Source organism: Littorina saxatilis, linkage group LG3 (assembly GCF_037325665.1).
Source record: "Littorina saxatilis isolate snail1 linkage group LG3, US_GU_Lsax_2.0, whole genome shotgun sequence".
In the NCBI taxonomy this organism is placed as follows: domain Eukaryota; kingdom Metazoa; phylum Mollusca; class Gastropoda; order Littorinimorpha; family Littorinidae; genus Littorina; species Littorina saxatilis.
Genome location: NC_090247.1, coordinates 13861453 through 13880372, shown reverse-complemented (window position 1 = coordinate 13880372; position 18920 = coordinate 13861453). Strand labels below are relative to the sequence as shown.

General features: G+C 45.1%; 1 protein-coding gene across 1 annotated transcript; it reads right to left on the bottom strand.

Moving 5' to 3' along the window:
- Positions 1-1003: 1003 nt before the first annotated feature.
- LOC138961679 (LYR motif-containing protein 2-like) lies at positions 1004-5586 on the bottom strand. Its single transcript, XM_070333351.1, has 3 exons — positions 5527-5586; positions 4410-4550; positions 1004-3263 (listed from the first exon to the last, which is right to left on the bottom strand). The coding sequence occupies exons 1-3, from the start codon at positions 5566-5568 to the stop codon at positions 3186-3188; spliced, it is 261 nt and encodes an 86-aa protein (XP_070189452.1). The 5' UTR covers positions 5569-5586; the 3' UTR covers positions 1004-3185.
- Between the last annotated feature and the right edge of the window lie 13334 nt (positions 5587-18920).

Below are 18920 nucleotides of genomic sequence, written 5' to 3'. Positions count from 1 at the left end.
CATTTAGGCTTTCAAGTCCAGTCATGCAAACATCCTTTGTGGCAAAAACTTTCACAGGGTAAGTGAAAAATACTTACCTGCATACACAATTTCTTTCTTTCTTTCTTTCTTTGGTGTTTAACGTCGTTTTCAACCACGAAGGTTATATCGCGACGGGGAAAGGGGGGAGATGGGATAGAGCCACTTGTCAATTGTTTCTTGTTCACAAAAGCACTAATAAAAAATTTGCTCCAGGGGCTTGCAACGTAGTACAATATATTACCTTACTGGGAGAATGCAAGTTTCCAGTACAAAGGACTTAACATTTCTTACATACTGCTTGACTAAAATCTTTACAAAAATTGACTATATTCTATACAAGAAACACAAGGGTAAAAGGAGAAACAGAATCCGTTAGTCGCCTCTTACGACATGCTGGGGAGCATCGGGTAAATTCTTTCTCGTCCCAACCAATATGGGACTCCCCCTAACCCGCGGGGAGTCCATACAAAATTCAAACGTGACTAAAAGAACTATTTACCCAAGCACACACATGCAAGCATGCACACACACAAACGTACACACACACACAATCAAGAACAGAAGCTTGGTCAGCTATCTTTGCACACAGTGTGACAGATTTGTCAAGGTAGAGAGCAGCTTCGTTAGGGCCATTCTGCCTTAGAATTTACAAAACACAGTATGATAAATTTGTCAAGGTAGATATCATTTTATGGAACCACAGTGATTCGGCCAGGGAATTTACATCACACACACCAAACAACCATCCAAGAAAAATCAATCTTATGGATTGGGAGAGGAGGGTGGGAAGCAGTCAAATTGCTGCTCCACCACACTGTATGTTTCTCTGGAACAATTTCATGGACCTATAGTATAAATATACAGCTCATCAACCTCAGCCCATCAATGTTATACATAATGATTTCCAGCCTTCTCAGCTGCAGTCTCCACAGAAGAATTAAGTACAGCGGACCCCCCCCCCCCCCCCCCCCCCCAATTCAAGAATTCCTTCCTATTAAGACCCTGTTTTCTCAGACTTCCTGTTCATTTACCCCCATTTTAAGACTCCCTCCTTTTTAAGACTCCCTCCATTTTAAGACATGATTTTTTCTGATTTTTGGAGGTCTTAAAAGGCGGGTTCCACTGTACCAGATATCAATAGCTTCAAAATGAGGTAGACATTTTCAACAGTTCTCAGCTTCTCAATCAGTACCTTACAAGCTAACACAGACTTCTTTCATCAAGTGTTCGCACATTCCTTAAATGCACATTCCTAAAATGCACATTCCTAAAATGCACATTCCTTAAATGCACATTCCTTAAATGCACATTCCTTAATTTAGAAGAAAAAAAAAACAGAAAAAAAAATCAAAGTAATGTTGTTTCGTGTTTTTTTGTACACAAATTGCCCTAGGCAACCATTTTCTGCTCATACATATTTTACAAGCATACAATGTCTTGTTGCCTTTGTTCTATTTTCACATTTTTCACACATTCACATAATTTATTTTGTCACACATTTTTTTCTCTCAGTTTTTCAACTCTTTACAACTTAACCTTCGCCCGACCGGGTTATTGACTACACAAGGAAGACATCGTGGGGCCGTGTGGACCCATGTTTCTCAAAGAAGGACAAATATGCATACCCTTCCGTAGACCCATGGTTTCCAAAGAAGCAAAAACGTGCATCCCCTTCCGTAGACGCCGTGGTTAAATTTCCACGAGAAGTAATTAAATCAAATTATTAATTTAACCTTCGCCGGCACTCGTGGGTCCGTGGGGACCCAGAAGGGTGTTTGATTGCAAATATTTCTTAAACGAGTTGGAATTTTTTAATGAGCTTTTGGAAATGCCTCAGACACCCAACAAGCTATCATCTCCTAAAAGCTCATTAAATTTCAGTGATAATTAATTAATTAATTAATGGTCAAATTTAGACTACACACGGAAGCATTCGTGGGGACGTGCGGACCCATACTTTTCAAAGAAGGAAAAGCGTGTATACCCTTCCGAGGCACTCGTGGGGCCGTGCAGACCCATACTTCTCAAAGAAGGAAAAGCGTGTATACCCTTCCGAGGCACTCGTGGGGCAGTGCAGACCCATACTTCTCAAAGAAGGAAAAGCGTGTATACCCTTCCGAGGCACTCGTGGGTCCGTGCGGACCCATACTTCTCAAAGAAGGAAAATGGTGCTAACCCTTCCGTGGCACTCGTGGGGCCATGCAGACCCATAATATTTTAATTGTTCCAAATACCGTGTATAATTAATTAATTATCACTGAAATTTAATTAGCTTTTAGGAGATGATAGCTTTTTAGGTGTCTGAGGCATTTCTAAAAGCTCATTAAAGAATTCCAACTCGTTTAGGAGATATTTGCAATCAAACACCCTTCTGGGTCCGCACGGACCCACGAGTGCGTCCGTGTGTAGTCGATAACGAGTGCCGGCGAAGGTTAATTATTACCTTGCGGTCTAAAGCTTCTCAAAAAAGGAAAAACGTGAATACCCTTCTGTAGACGTCGTACGTGGGGCTGTGTGGACCCACATTGTTATGTATTAATTTCGCTCCACGCAACTTGCTTATTAACTCCAAAATTAAACAGACCGTAGAAAATTATGTTTAGAGCCAATACCTGAAGGTTTGTGACTTCTCTCCCTAATTTTTATGTAAGTTCCTTCAGTTTGAGAAACATGGGTCCCACAATGTCTTCTGTGTGTTTAGTCTAAATTTGACCTTTGTTTTTTTAATTACTTCTCGCTGAAATTTAATTATCTTTTAGGACATAACAGCTTTTTAGGTGTCTGAGGCATTCTTAAAAGCTCATTAAAAAAATTCCAACTGGTTTAAGAGATATTTGCAATTAAACACCCTTCTGGGTCCACACAGACCCACGACGACCGGCGAAGGTTAAACTGTATACACTAACTTAGAAAACATAAAATTCTCAAATCACATAATGAGTAATATACCCTGACACTTTGCTTTTAAAAACAAAAATGCACACCATTTTTGGCCAAAGTCTCTTTACAACAACACAATGGGTGACACACACAGGACACAAGTGCAAAGTGAGGGTCCTATGTTCAAGACATAACAGCAAAGACAAGCACAGTCTTAACATATATATACACAATAGCTTACAAAACCTTTCAAACCAGATTCCATACACTCAGCACAAGTCATGTCATGTAACAAGATCCAGAGACTGTTCCAATTCCTTCAGCGACATACGTCCCTTGGTGATCATCATTTTTATCGCAGCCTGTAGACATAATATTCATCAGCGTTAGTGATTTTGTTAATCCATAACTCTCACCCACTCCCTTTTTCGTTCTCTGTCTCTCGATTCTCTGCTTTCTCTTTCTCTTTTAGGCCAAACAAAAATAGGTGTGGTTATGGTAACATAGCCAAAAAAAATAGGGTAGGAAGGTAGGCAATCACTTTTTTTTTTTAAAACTTTTTTTTCTAATGTGTACAAATTAAACCTACTTGACAGGGAAATAAGTGTGCGACTCGGGCGCTTTCGCTTTCATTGCGTTTTCTGCACTTGTTTTGTTTGTTTTTGTGGTGTTTTTTTGACAAATGTAATAAAAAGTTATAGGGTCGGCCCCTAAAAATAGGGTAGGTCGGGTTACCGTAACCACACCTATTTCTTATTTAGGCCTCTGGAGTGTGCGCACATGCTCTCTGCAATATCCTGCTTGCCCTGTGTTTTAAATTTATAATTTACTTGTTATATAATGAACACAATATTAATCACTGCTAGTTTTCACCACTCTTTATCTACCTCAATTTAATAATTTAGTTATGTATTTCTTTCTTAATTTCATTATTGATTTACTTCACTTACTTCAGAACATATTACCCATTAGTTCAAGTGATATTTTTGAAACAAAAGTCAACGGATGTTCTGATCTTCATCCAAAAGACAATTTGAACATAAACACAAGTATGTGAACATGTATAACACAAACAAACACAGAAAAAAACGGTACTACTTGTCTCCGAAAACCCAAAAACCTCCGAAAACCCCTGAAAACCTCATCAAGTCCTTAGATCGTGTTTTGTTACATATTTGTTTGAAATCAGGACTTATATCTGCAACTTTTACCGTTCATAGCTTTATGCGAGGATTTACGAAGGAGCAGCTAGAAGCACTAATCACATGACGTCATCAATACTTGTGCTTTCGAGAAACAAGAGTTACCTTCCTTGCATTGAAATTGTTGCATCGACTTCGTCAAAAATCCGGCTCTTAACACAAAAATAAGGGTGCATGTAGCATGAATCAGGCATGTTTTCTCACAGGCATGTCCAACACTTCAAAATGTAAAGCAAAAGTCAATCTACAAATTGTGCAACCAAACAAGGATCCATAAATTTTGTGGAAAAAATCATCAAACATCACCTCCTCAGTGTGGTGTTTGTTGTTGTCAAAGTCAGTTCTGATCCACTGCTGCAGGTCCTTGCGCTGGTCTTGGCTGGGAATCCTCTTCAGCGTTCTCAGCATGTCTCGGTACAGACGTAGCACTTCTGAACGCAACAGAAACTGAAACACAGAGCAGAAATTCAACAACAAAATGAACAACAGAAAGTGAAAGGTAAGATGGTACAGGAGGAGACACTTGGTACTATAACTCTACAGCTGTGGTTGTTGTAGTATTAATACTAATGGTTGCAGGGGTTGAAAACAAAAGTCAATGAGGCCAATCTAAAAAAAAACAACGTTTGCTTACACACTAACGCTGATGGGGTCTATGTCGACCAAAAGAGTGGGATTCCCTGTAGGTCGAGTTCCTGGAGTATACAGGGAATCCCACAGGGTGGAGTTTTTCAATAAAACTTGCAAACCATACTCGAGTTTCTAAGATTAAGAAATATCAAAAAACTAAAAAGATAGAAAAACATCAAATTCTACCGATGTCGCTAAGCATCACGTGACTTTCAGCGATATCAGCGAAACACTACAGGAACTACACCATGTGGTATTCCCTGTATACAGGGAATCTACCTACAGGAACTTCAACTACAGGGAATCCCACTCTTTTGGTCGACATAGACCCCAACAGCCACTAACACACACACACATCGCGCACACACACACACGCACGCACACCACACACACACACACGTGCAAGTACGTGATCATTTATCACACACACACTTTGAAGGTAGATAGAATCTATACATTTGTTGTTGCTCTTCTGCTTTGCTACCTTTCTAGCGCATAGACAGCATTCAAAGTCAAACAACACCTCATTCACAAGAATTTGGTTTGTGAAACTAAAAGAGAGTAGGCACGGCAACATCTGTTGCAGACTGACGCAACAAAGGGTGGTTGTGCGTGAATGCGGGTGTGTGAACTGTGTGTGAGTGACTGTGTGTCTGTGGTGTGTGTGTGTGGTGTGCGAGCGTGCATGCGTACTACGTGTGTGCGAGTGTGTATGTAAGTGTATGTGTGATACGTACATGCGTGCGTGTGTGTGTGTGTGTGTGTGTGTGTGTGCGTGTACAGTTCAACTCACCCTTTTCAATGACAGAGTTCCATTGATACCGCTGGACGCCATAGCACCAAGGGAAGCTACTCACTGTGAAACAGACGGGAGGCGACTCTTCTGGTAAACTGAAGTGACTGCGTGAAGTTGCTTCCCTTTGACTGAACACGCACACTCTCTCTCCCTCCCTCTCTTTCTCTCTATCTCTGTCTCTCTCTCTCTCTTGCTTACGCACACAGACACACCGGCTGGCACACGCACATAAACACACACACACACACACACCACACACAAACACATAGGTGCGTTACACATTCACACATACACACAAACACACACTGACTCATACACACGGTGACACTTGCAGTAGCTAGTCACGCGCGCGCACACGCACTCATGTACACACGTTCTGTGTGTGTGTGTGTGTGTGTTTATGTATGTGTGCTTGTGTGTGTGTATATATGTATGTACAACATGTGTCTGTATGTGTACGTGCGTGTGCCGGTGTTTGCGTGACTGAGTGGTGAGTGTGTATGCACGCGTGCCGGCCGGTATGCGCGCGCGCGTGTCTGCGAGTGTGTGCCATACTGACGTGTCTATGTTTGTCTATTGTGTGTGTGTGTTTGTGTGTGTGTGTGCTTCTGTATCTGTGTATGGGTGTGTGTGTGTTTGTCTCTGTGTGTGTGTGTGTGTGTGTGTGTGTGTGTGTGTGAGATAGTGAGAGAGAGAAAGACAGAGAGAGAGAGAGAGAGAGAGAGAGAGAGAGAGAGAGAGAGAGAGAGAGAGAGAGAGAGAGAGCTTTCTGAACAAGAAAGAAGCAACTGAAAAGAAATAAGAAAATCATCGATCGATCAAGATTCTTTAAAGTCAGCTTGGTCACAAGAATCTGGTTTAAGTTGCTGTATTTTACAGTTTTCCTTACATGATAACTTCTTATCTCCTTGTAACTGTAATTGACAACCCATTTCAGTTTCGATGTGCTGGGACGACACCAACTTGACTAAAGTTAGTTAGTTGCCTTAGTTACCGATTTAACCGGGAACTATTTCGTTAAACGATTTATTCCTGACATATTTTCTCAGGCTTAACTGACCATGTATTCAGTATATTTTGTATTTGATTAAAACACACAAAAATAACGACGGTTAGTTCGTGAAAAGAGACTGACTTGAATCATGTTTGCATAACTACAGCGATGCAGCGAATATTGCCTTAGAAAATTTGATTTAATTTTAATCTATACCATTTTCTGCGGTGTTTTTATGGTCATTTAAACAGGATGTTCACAAACAAACATATTTTTTCATCCAGTTACTTTTTGCAGCACTGTCAGCCGGACAGAACAGACAGTATCTATATATATATATATACGACTTGTGTCTGTCTGTCTGTCTGTGTGTCTGTGTAATCGCGATGCGCGGCCAAGGTTCTCGATGGATCTGTTTCAAATTTGGTGTCCATATTCAGATACACCCCGGACACATTCTGGTCGATGAGATATTTCAATACGTGCTCTCAGCGCGCAGCGCAAACCGATTTTGGTTTTTTTTTTCGGGATCAACTACAGTCTACCATAACTCTTCCTTATCTTCTCCATGTTTTCAGCGTTTACCTCCCTTCCTTCGTATGGTGCACTACGGTATAGGGGCATCTTCGGATATTCCCGGCGTTCTGTTACTATTTTTAGAAGGTCACCGCAGTGTCCAGAACGCTTTCCTTGGACCCGTAAGTTGTCCTCACTGTAAAAGTGCAAAGGTCGAATCAATTTATAGCCACGCGAAAAATACACTGTCATCTATCTCTATATATTTATACATATAGAGATATATATATATATATGGGAATGCCGGGTGTAAGGACAAGGATATATAGCACAGGCAGAGGAGCATACAATTAAGACACCGAAGACAGAGGTTGCTTTAACTTATCTTAACTTATCTTTTATTGAAGGAAAATGTAACTAAGAATAACCACTCAGGTAGCTTATCTAAATCATAAATATTCCAAAACAGTTTAGCTAAATTTGGTAGCAACTAGAAACAATGCTATCTATATATATATACGACTAGTGTCTGTGTGTCTGTCTGTGTATCTGTGTGTCTGTGTGTCTGTGCGCGATGCACGGCCAAAGTTCTCGATGGATCTGCTTCAAATTTGGTGGGCATATTCAAGTAGACCCGGGACACGACACAACCTGGTCGATATTTCAACACGTGCTCTCAGCGCGCAGCGCGGAACCGATTTTGGTTCCACCTCAGCTATTTTGGTTCCACCTCAGCTTACCCGGGCCCCCATACCGACACACCATAGCCGCTACACCACATCACAACGCCAAAGTTCTCGGTGGATCTTTTTCAAATTTGGACACCGTATTCAGCTACACCCCGGACACAATATCATCGATGAGATATTTCAACACGTGCTCTCAGCGCGCAGCGCTGAACTCATTTTCGTTTTTGTGTTCATTTCACCATTATAAGTAACTCTTCCTTATCTTCTCCAGTGTTTGGCGTTTATCTCCCTTCCTTCGTGTGGCTTTCCCGTTCAGTTGTAAGTTACTATTATTTTTAGAATGTCACTGCGCTGTCCACTGCGCTGTCCACAACGCTTCCCTTGCACCCGTAAGTTGTTCTTACTGTCAAAGTGAAAAGGTCGAATCAATTTATAGCCACGCGAAAAATACACTCTCACCTATCTCTATATATTTATAGATACAGATATGCATATATATATACGGCTTCTCTGTGTGTGTGTGTGTTTGTGTGTGTGTGTGGGCAAAAACCTATGTATTATAGAGTTCTGTTTGTGATGGGGTCTAGCGGCTTTTGTCTGTCTGTATGTTCTGGCATGTGAGAAGCCACAGCAGATGATATAGGGCTAAGAAATAAGCTCAAAAATTCTCAATCCCGTTTGACAGGACTTCGCCTTTCAAAGGTGATTGTGGTGAACCGCCACGCTGTCTGTCTCTGTCGCGCCGTTCACCCCAAATTCCCGTTTCTGAGGTACTATTTTTAGAATGTCACTGCGCTGTCCAGAACGCTTCCCTTGCACCCGTAAGTTGTTCTTACTGTCAAAGTGAAAAGGTCGAATCAATTTATAGCCACGCAAAAAATACACTCTCACCTATCTCTATATATTTATAGATATAGATATACATATATATATATACGGCTTCTCTGTGTGTGTGTTTGTGTGTGTGTGTGTGGGAAAAAACCTGTTGATTGTAGAGTTCTGTTTGTGATGGGGTCTAGCGGCTTTCGTCTGTCTGTATGTTCTGGCATTTGAGAAGCCACAACAGATAATATAGGGCTAAGAAATAAGCTCTAAAATGCTCAATCCCGTTTGACAGGACTTCGCTTGCAGAGGTGATTGTGATGAACCGCCACGCTGTCTGTCTCTGTCTCGCGATTCACCCCGGCGAAGCCGGGTATTCCTCTAGTAAGTTATAAATTAGAAACAATAACAGAACTCTAATATAGAAAATAGCAATGCTTACATATAACCAGAAATACCAATTATGAATTCTGATATCTACCAGTACCAGAATCAGAGAAACAATAACAGAACCAGAAAATATGTATTTAGTGTAAAACCAGAAACAATATGTATTTCTGGTGCAAACCAGAAAGCAGTATAATTAAAAAGGCAATATTATTCTGGTAGCAACCAGAAACAATAATAGGACCAGAAACAATATGTATTTCTGGTGCAAACCAGAAATAGAAACTATGAATTCTGGTATCAACCAGAAAGCAGTATAATTAACAAGGCAATATTATTCTGATAGCAACCAGAAAGCAGTGTAAAGAAGAAGGCAAGATTCTCCTCAGTGAGCACACTTGAAACCTAAACACAAAATCTGCTGCTGACGCTAAATCGCGAAACACAAAGAGACAGGTCTCGGAATTTAACACCACAAGTCGCGATCGACGGCTTCCAAACTTCGCGACAAATTTGGGCAGCACTTCGACCGTTCACGTCAACAAAGGAGCACCGCACAGCTCACTATCACAAATCGCATTGTCTGCTCTACTGTAATGCTCGCTCTTTTAAAGACAGTGGTCACTTCCGATTCCCTGTGGCGATAAGCCAATAGGGAGGCTACCCTGTGTAAGCCAACGGGGGGTGGTGTACTTAAAATGCCTGCCGAAAGGGATCGTTAAAGATGCAGAGAGGCCTGTCTGCGTTACACACCGGAAATATTACGAGCAGTTACAAGCTCATACATAATACTAGCTAAAGGGTGAAGAGAGCCCTGTCTGCATTGCACACCGGATAAGGCTCATTAGATTACAAGCAGTTACAAGCTGATGCGTAATACAAGCTAAACGGGGCCGGGAAAGTTATGGGATCTTACCACCTAGATTAAAAATGAATCCGGTCAAGAGTCTACCCTACGATAGTAAACACACAATAAAGTACAATGCACAAAGACAACCTGCCCAATGAAAGGGATCGTTAAAGATGCAGAGAGGCCTGTCTGCGTTACACACCGGAAATATTACGAGCAGTTAGAAGCTGATGCATAATACTAGCTAAAGGGTGAAGAGATCCCTGTCTGCATTACACACCGGATAAGGCTCATTAGATTACAAGCAGTTACAAGCTGATGCGTAATGCTAGCTAAACGGGGGGGGGGGGGGGGGGGGGGGCCGGGAAAGTTATGGGATCTTACCACCTAGATTAGAAATGAATCCGGTCAAGAGTCTACCCTACGATAGTAAACACACAATAAAGTACAATGCACAAAGACAACCAGGTATTATTTAGTCACTCCTTAGGCACTGATGGTTAGAGGTTACTCTGCTGCTTCTCACCATTTCAAGTTAGGGATTTCTTAGCACAAAGGGCAGTATTTAAAGGTAAGCCCAATGTTACTAGCACACACACACACACACAGGGAATAGCTATAGACAGGGGAGGCAACTGGGTCGGGCAGGAGATAATCACACACAAAGAGACGGGGTACGCCACTTGGCTACATATATATACGGCTTCTCTGTGTGTGTGTGTGTGAGTGTGTGTGTGTGTTTGTGTGTGTCTGTAGAAAACACCTGTGGATTGTAGAGTTCTGTTTGTGATGTGGTATGGCTGCTTTTCTGAGTCTGTATGTTCTGGCCTTCCTCTGAGAAGCCATCACAGATTGAAAAGGGCTTAGAGATAAGCTCTAAATTTCTCAATCCTGTTTGAGTGGACTTCGCCTTCAAAGGTGATTGTGGTGTTTCGGCACTCAGTTACATTGGGCGTCGTCGACAAGTATGGGACTCGACATGATATGATCAGCAATGGCATTATGGCCACTGAATCATTTTCGTGCTGTTCCCATTCCACGAATCTGGGAGGGACCTAAGCTTGGCGGGTCCATGGTTCGGACCCGGCGAAGCCGGCGTACGGTGCGCCACTCTTCTTCTTCGGCGTTCCAGGATTTTTTTTCCTCAGGTCAGACTTCAAGTTTTGTAGCTTGAATAAAGCTAGTGGTCAGGATCAGGGAGTCTTTGGTGCCCCAGAGTTGCTCCTGCAGTGTGGCACCTTGTGGCCAGTGATCTGTTCTGGCTTCCTGGTGGAGCGGGCAGGTCTGCAGGATGTGCTCCGGGGTCTGTGGGCCTGTTTCGCACGGGCAGTTCGGTGTGTGCGACAGACCAAGGCGGTGCATGTGGGCACGCAGTCGACAGTGTCCAGTCCGTAGGCGGAAGAGGATGGTCTGCTGATGGCGCTGTAAGTTGGGCATCTGATCATCAGATGGCAGGCTGTGTTGGGCATTCCAGGTGGTTTGGTAGTGTCTTTTCACCAGGGTTTTGGCTTCACTGTAAGAGACTGTTGGTCTTGTCTGCTCCAGATGGCTGCCAGTCTTGGCCAGTCTGTCCGCTTCCTCGTTCCCTGAGAGGCCACAGTGAGCAGGGATCCACTGGACAGCGACGTTTGTGCTCTGGGAGAGAGTACAAAGAAGACGCTGGGTGTCTCGTTCCAGCTGCTCTTTGGGCGACTGCAGGCTTTGGACGGCGGATCTGCAGTCGGTCAGGAAGACGGCGTGAGAGGGTGGGTGTTCGCTGACCAGGCTAACTGCTTCTCTGAGAGCGGTGAGTTCTGCCCGGTAGTTGGATGACAGCTCTCCGGCAGGCAGGGATCTTGAAAGGGTGTGTCCGTCTGGGTAGCGTACCAGGATCCCGCTTCCTCCGTTTTTGATGGCACCATCTGAGGACCCGTCAGTGTAGATGTGAGTCCATACTGAGGCGTTGTAGTCCTGGTGCATCATCTCCAGCGTGAGGTTCTTGAGGACTGCGTCCTGCTGCTCTCTCTTGCTGGTCACTCCTGGCATGTCAGTAACAAAGAGCACCTTGCTGAGCTGGCTGTTCCACTCTTCAGCGTCTTGGAGGGGCTCTTGTTCTTCAGGGGTGCGTGGTAGGAAGCTGGTTTGGGTTCTCTCTAGCTGCTTGGCCAGATGGTTGAAACTGCTTCTTTTCAGCCTGTTCTTTGTCATCTGTTGGGTGTGCTGGTGTGCTGGGTGAGAGGGGAGTCGTTGCAGCTTCTCGTACTGCACGATGACCTTCTCTTCTCGTCGGTGGTCCAGGGAAGGGAGTCTGGTGGTGGCTTCAAGGGCGTGTATGGGCGTAGTTTTCAGTCCCCCTGTGATGATGCGCATGCTTGCGTTCTGCACTTTGTTGAGCCGGCTGGTGTTGCTCTTCGCAGCTGTGGCCCAGGCTGCAGCTCCATACTCCATCACAGGGCGGACGTGTCCCGTATACACCTGTCTGAGGATGTTGCTGCTGGCTCCCCACTTTGTGCCAGCCAGTTTCTTCATGATGGAGAGTCTTTTCGTAGCCCTCTTCTCCGCCTCTTTGATGTGTGGGTTCCAGGTGAGCTTCTTGTCTAGCTTGATACCTAGGTAGGTAGGGGTGTCTTCCTGTGGTATTGCCTGGTTGTTGATGGTCAGTTGGAGGGTCTCTTTGGAATTGGAGAGGGAGAAGCAGGTGGCTACGGTCTTGAGGCTGTTCACGGTGACACACCAGTCTGTCGCCCACTTAGAGGTGATGTTGAGGGCCTCCTGCATCCGGACTTTGGCGGTTGCGGTGGACTCGGCAGCGCTCCACATCGCAAGGTCATCGGCGTGTAGGGCTTTGGAGATGTGTCTGGACAGGCTGTTGGTGATGTCGTTGATGAAGACGACGAAGAGGGTGGGGGATATTACTCCTCCCTGGGGGACTCCTTCCCTGATCTTCACAGCGTAGCTCAGGTTGCCGTCAAGCTTGACTCTCGCGGTTCTGTGGCACAGGAAGCTCTTGATCCAGTTGAACATTCGTCCAGCGATTCCTGCCGTCAATAGCTTCAGGAGGAGGCCTTCCTTCCACACCTTGTCGAAGGCCTTGGAGAGGTCAATGAAGGTGGCAATGACTTTCTTCTTCTCCTGGAAGGCATTCTCTATTGATTGGGTGAGGTAGATCAGCTGGTCTTCAGTACTCCTGTTCTTCCTGAAGGCAGACTGTTCATTGGTGATCAGGTTGTTGGTTTCCAGGTGCCACATCAGCCTCTTGTTGATCATGCGCTCGAGGGTCTTGCCGAGGCAGCTGAGTAGACTGATTGGTCTGTAGCTTGTCTTTTGCTTGCGGTTCTTGTCCTTCTTCAGGATGGGTATGATGATGGCCTCTTTCCATGCTGAGGGGAAGACGCCGGATCTCCACGACTGGTTCAAGAGCTCAAGGAGCTTAGTTCTGGCAGCAGGCCCGAGGTGCTTGATCATCTCGTTGCAGACTCCATCCTTTCCGGGCGCTTTCTTGCACTTAAGTCTTTTGATCGCATCGACGAGCTCTGCCATGGTAAGATCTGAGGTCATTGGTGGGGCTGCGTTTCTCTGCTGTCGGAGTCTGGTTTCAAGTTGTTCTGCAACTTCCTTCTTTCTTTGGGGTGGGACTTTGATGGTGCTCTCGGTCTCAAAGACGTCGGCAAGGAGATTTGCTGCTCTTTTTCCAGTGTGGAAGGTTCCGCTGTCTTCTAGTACTGTAGGTCCCCGCGTGGCCATGCTGTCTTCGTTTAGAATTTTGGTGAGACGCCAGAGTTTCCCTGTGTCTGAATCGAGGCCAATGGTGGAGGTGATTTCCTGCCAGCTTTGTTGCAGTTCTTGTGTCTTGGTCTTGTTGAAATCCTCCTTCAGTTGGTTGTGCATGGTCGTTGTTTCAGCGGATGGGGACTGTTCCATGCTTTCTCTGGCTTCTGAAAGTCGCTGGTGCAGGCAGGCCAGCCTTTGACTCCAGTAAGGTTTGTAGTCCTTCCTGAAGCCACGGGGGATGGACTTCCTGGCAGCCGCTAGGATGGTCTGTGTCAGCTCTTTTACGTTGTGGTTGATGTCCTCCGTGAAGGTGGTGTTGCGAAGGCTTTCTGCGTGGAGCTGGTACTTGGTCCATTTGGCTTTCTTGAAGTTCCAGCTGGCTTTCTTTCTGTGGTACTCCAGGATGGTCTGCATGTCAGCAATGGAGAGGGTGATGGGTAAGTGGTCACTTCCTCCCAGTTGGTCGTTGACAGTTCTGGTGGTCCTTTTTTCTACCTCTTCTGTGGCTATGGCAAGGTCAGGGGTTGAGCTTTTCTTCCAAGCTCTGGAGTAGTAGGATGGCTTGTCATCTGGCTGGTTGATAAGGATGAGCTGGTTGTCGGTCATCCAGTCCTGTATGTCTTCTCCTCTTGCGTCAGTACTGTCGTAGCCCCATGCTGGGGAGTGGCCGTTGAAGTCGCCAACGATGAGATGTTTCTCGTTTGGGAGCTGGATGGTGTGGAGGTCCAGCTTGGTGGTAGGTGGGCTATAGACGTTGGTGATGGAGAGTTCTTCTCCCTGCAGGAAGGTCTTGATGGTGATGTACTCAAGGTCGCCGTCTGCCGTCTGTGCCGTCATAGCTGCCGTGATGTTGTGTCGGACTAGGGTGAGGACTCCACCCTTGTGTCCGGTTGGCCGGTCCCGTCGGAAGGTGTCATAACCTCTGACGAAGAATCTGCGGTCTTCTTTCAGGTGGGTCTCCTGGATGCAGATAATATCGATGTTGTTGTCTCTCAGAAAAGCCTGTAGTTCTGGTTTCTTTCTCTGGACGCCTTCTGCATTCCACTGCACAACCCTGATGGCTGTCGCTGGATGTTGAGTTCGACCAGTCGCTCTACTCTGTCTTCCCCTGGTTCCCGAGTCAACAGAGCCGCCAGTCGCTGAGGTGGACCCCCTTGAGGCTGAGGGTCCGGCACCGTTCCCGCCTGGCAAAGGTCCACGGGAACGACACCATATCGAAATATCTGTCTGAATCTGAGGCATAATCCATAGTGGTGGCGTGCGAGCTCGTCTCCCAAGAACTTAGTTTAGGTTCCCACACTGTGTCCGGAAACACAGTCAGCATCGCTCCGACTTCGTTGGGGGTTGGTTTGAATTCGGAGTGTCCTTCTCCTAGACTGGTTGCCTGCCATGGCTGATGAGTCCGGTCTGCCCATGGTTTGAGTTCAGAGTGTCCCTCTCCTAGACCGGTTGCCTGCCATGGCTGATGAGTCCGGTCTGCCCATGGTTTTATTTACATGAGTATCCTTCTCATGCCCCTTATGACTCGAGGAGAGTTTGCTGATATTAGTCTGACCTCTCTCCGTTGACCTGTCCAGCATGCGAGACGCTACCAGAAGTTTTGACACTCCCGCTGGCATAGCTCTCGGGGTCATAGAAGTACTCAAGCTCCCACACCTCGTCAAGGAATCAGCCGTGTGTGGAGGGTGCGCCACTCAAGCCGGGTATTCGGCTCTACTTGCTACCCGGCGAAGCGGGTATTCATCTAGTGTTAATATAAAAAACGCTGGCGCTGGACCCGAGTACTCTTCAGACTGGCTCGCTCCCCCAGTATGAAAGTTTTTGTCTTGTGCACGTGGATTTAAAAAAAAAAAAATTTAAATTATTTATTTATTTTACACAATTAAAAAAATTATTAGAGTAAAATAAAACATTAAAACGTTCATAATAAACAATAGTAAACAAGAATTAGAAAAAAAAATAAATTAGACTGCCATGCCGGGAATCGAACCCGGATCATTTTGGCCATAGTCGGACGCGCTTTCCACCAAGCCATTGCCAGTGAACTCAAATGCCTAGACTGCTAACGTTGCTCGTTCATAAAATTAGGTCGCGCAGTGGCACACGCACGCAAAGCACGCAAAGCCTGGTGTCGCTGGCTGACTGGGCGTTTCTATTAGCCGAACGGCTGTTTTATCCCACCGCGAATCGCGCCCACCGCTAAGAGTCGTTTTTGTGGATTATTTCGCATTTAGGTCCCAGGTAACATTATGAAGTTTTAATACGATCAATCGGACCTATTATCAAGTTAGTGTATCAACTTTTGAAAGAACTGCGCCCAGTAGTTTCCCAGCAATAAGCTGTTAAGTCGAGACAGACAGACAGATACACACACACACAATTAAAGTCTGCTGGACCCTCCTACTGCGTACTCGGGGATAAACGTGATATAAACACAGCCGACAGCAGCCGCTATACGCGAGCTACCTTGTGCGGCAGGGTGTGGCTCTTTTCCCGCGCTGGGCTGGCCGGTCTCAGTTTCGCACCGCAGCGCAAAGAAGGATGACGCGTCTCTGTATACTCTATAGTCTCTGAGCTTACCTTGCAACAGCTTTCTTGCCTTTGTTGGCATTTTCTTTCAAGACAGTACAACGTAAGATTAGATTCTTTCGGACAGAAGGTAGAATGCGAGTTTTGAGACAACGACAGTCGTCCAAAGAAAGCTTGCTGTGGCATTTGTTTGTAAATAATGATACATGTGATTCTGTATTTTTCTGCGGTTGATGTGGTTTGTTTTTTCCTCTCTTGTTTTTTTCCCTCCTGAGTTGATCGTTATCATTTAAACAAGACCCTCAGAGAGTACCTCCGTTGCTCCTTAAAATGGACTGAATAGTGTGTTGGCTGTGTTGACAGTCAGAATTATTTTAAGAACCAGGCTGCTGCAGTCAGTTGACATGTTTCGCATATTGTAGGGTTACCATGCTGCATAGGTAAAGTGGCTTGTATAACCTGACTATTCTGTTTCAAAACACTGTTTGTATTTGTGCAGGTTGTAGTCAGTGCAGTGTTTCAACTACTGTGCTGGTTCCTTTCTTTTGCTGAAGAGCATTCGCTTCCTCGTGGATGTCCACTTTTCAACAACCTTCACCGTTGGACTACACAGTCCGGACGATGTGGGTCGTGTACGACCCATCCTTTCCAAAGAAGGATTCAACGCAAAAAGTATGGGTCGTACACGACCCACGCCATCCGAATAGGGATAAACGTTTTGCCGCCTCTTTGCAGAGTATGGGTCGTACACGACCCACGCCATCTGAATAAGAATAAACAACGTGAAATTCCTTACTTAATTCCATATGGGTCGTCCACGACCCACATTATCCGGACTGTGTAGATCAAATTACGTCTTCGTTTATTTGTTTGTTTACAAAGATAATCTTTCAAAAGTTGGGCAATGGGAAGGTCGTATGGTGATTAGAGATTACATGAAATCTCAATTAAAAGCTCCAAATAGTTTCAGAAATAAAAGCGATTTTGTGAGGCTCTGGGTCGTCTACGACCCACGAAGCACGGTGAAGGTTAAAAAACTCTAAGAAAGCAGTTGTTGAATCGTAGTGAGTCACTGTAGACAGATCTAACTGCTCAACGTTTGGTACTTCTAGTTCGTGCAACAGCCCACATCAAAGATTTGAATTTTGTCATCGGCAAACACTCCTGTACCATCCAGTGAGCAGCTTTGACTGTCACAGCTGCCCCCTTTTCTTGTTTTGTCAGCTGTCGGGTTTCAACTATCTCCTTGTCTCTCTTGAGAGATGGCACTTGCACACTAACAGCATGGTCTTTGGTTTCTTGATGATCGGTAAGGGCCGATTTGCGAAAGTTCGAACAGCCAAGCCCAACGGTAAAAGTGTTGGACTTCCCTGTGTGCTGACATGAGGTGCAAAAACATGTTTCCTCTCTGGGTCATGCGACACCCACGGGAATGATGTCGCCCAGCTTGAGACGGAGTTACGCGTGGGGGTGAGGGAGGGGATAGTGTCTTTCTTCGGCTCCGATGTTTGACTATCGCGATCGACATTCTCACCTGGGCGATCGGGCTCTAACTGCTCTGGGGCTGGAGGAAGCTCAGTTTCCGTGATACTGACAGATGATGAGGGAAGGGACTTGAAGTGTCATTTCTTCTGTCCCTTTTCTGGGATCAGTTTTCGTTTAGGCGGCATGTTTGTTATTTTCGGTGAAAGCGCGAAGGGAGGCAACTCTCAACTGGCCTCGAGCATTCCGAGTTGCGAGCCTTGGAAACTCTTTGGTACTAGAGGCACAAAGTGTCTAATTTCGTCTGCTACACATCGCTTCGCAATACATCGATAAAATAGCATTCAAACTACTGTAAATTGAGAAGTACTGACGATGTCCGGATCAAATGATAGAATAATCGGACATTGACCACTTTGTGACAAAAACAATAGGATATTTGTCATCCTGCATGAAAAATGTATAGGACATTTGAAAAAAATATCCTCATATGTCCGATGTGGATGTGAGACCCTGGAAAAAATCTAGCCTAGTGAGAAAATCTGAAAAGAGAAAAAGAGATCAACAGTCACAGTCAGCGGATGAATAAAGGTAACCTAAAGCCAATGCGTCATCATTATCAACATGATCTCCTGCAAGTGTGTGCCAAATTTCACCACTGTACTATGCACCATTCCTAAAATATTTGCCTTCAAAGAGTACCATTCTAGCGGAATGTTTACTTTCGAGAAAAACCAAGACAAACACAAAAAATAATTCAAGCTTCACAGTACCTTCCTTTATGGCCAAAATGTGCACACTTTACAATACCATAAGCTGCTCAGTTCATCCCAGGGCCATAGGTACAGGGTCCCCACTGGTTTTTAGAAATAACATTCCATGACTTTTCCATGACTTTCCATGAGCCTCAATAACATTTTCCATGACTAGATCCACAGCAGTGTCTCTTCGACAAGCAAGTCAAGCATTTGCTACGCAGTCAGATTATCGGTAATGTTTGCTGGTCCTGTCATTTCAAAGGTTATTTTTTTTCTTTCTTATTTTTGTTAAATTCCATGACTTTCCATGACTTGAATTAGAATTCCATGACTTTCCAGGCCTGGAAAATTAAAAATCAAATTCCATGACTTTCCAGGTTTTCCATGACCTGTGGGAACCCTGTAGGTATGTCCTTCTCCTCTCTCCTGTTGCACTGTCCTGGATTTGCTGGCCCTCTTCTTGTCTTTTCGGGACCGCTTCCTCTCCGGCTGGGCCGCCAGTTCAGCTTGGTCACACCGCCTTCGGTCCTGCCTCACCTGGTAGTCCTTCAGGCCCTCAGCTGGTGTAACACCCAACTGCTTCATCACATGGGAGAGGTGGGAACATCCCTGAT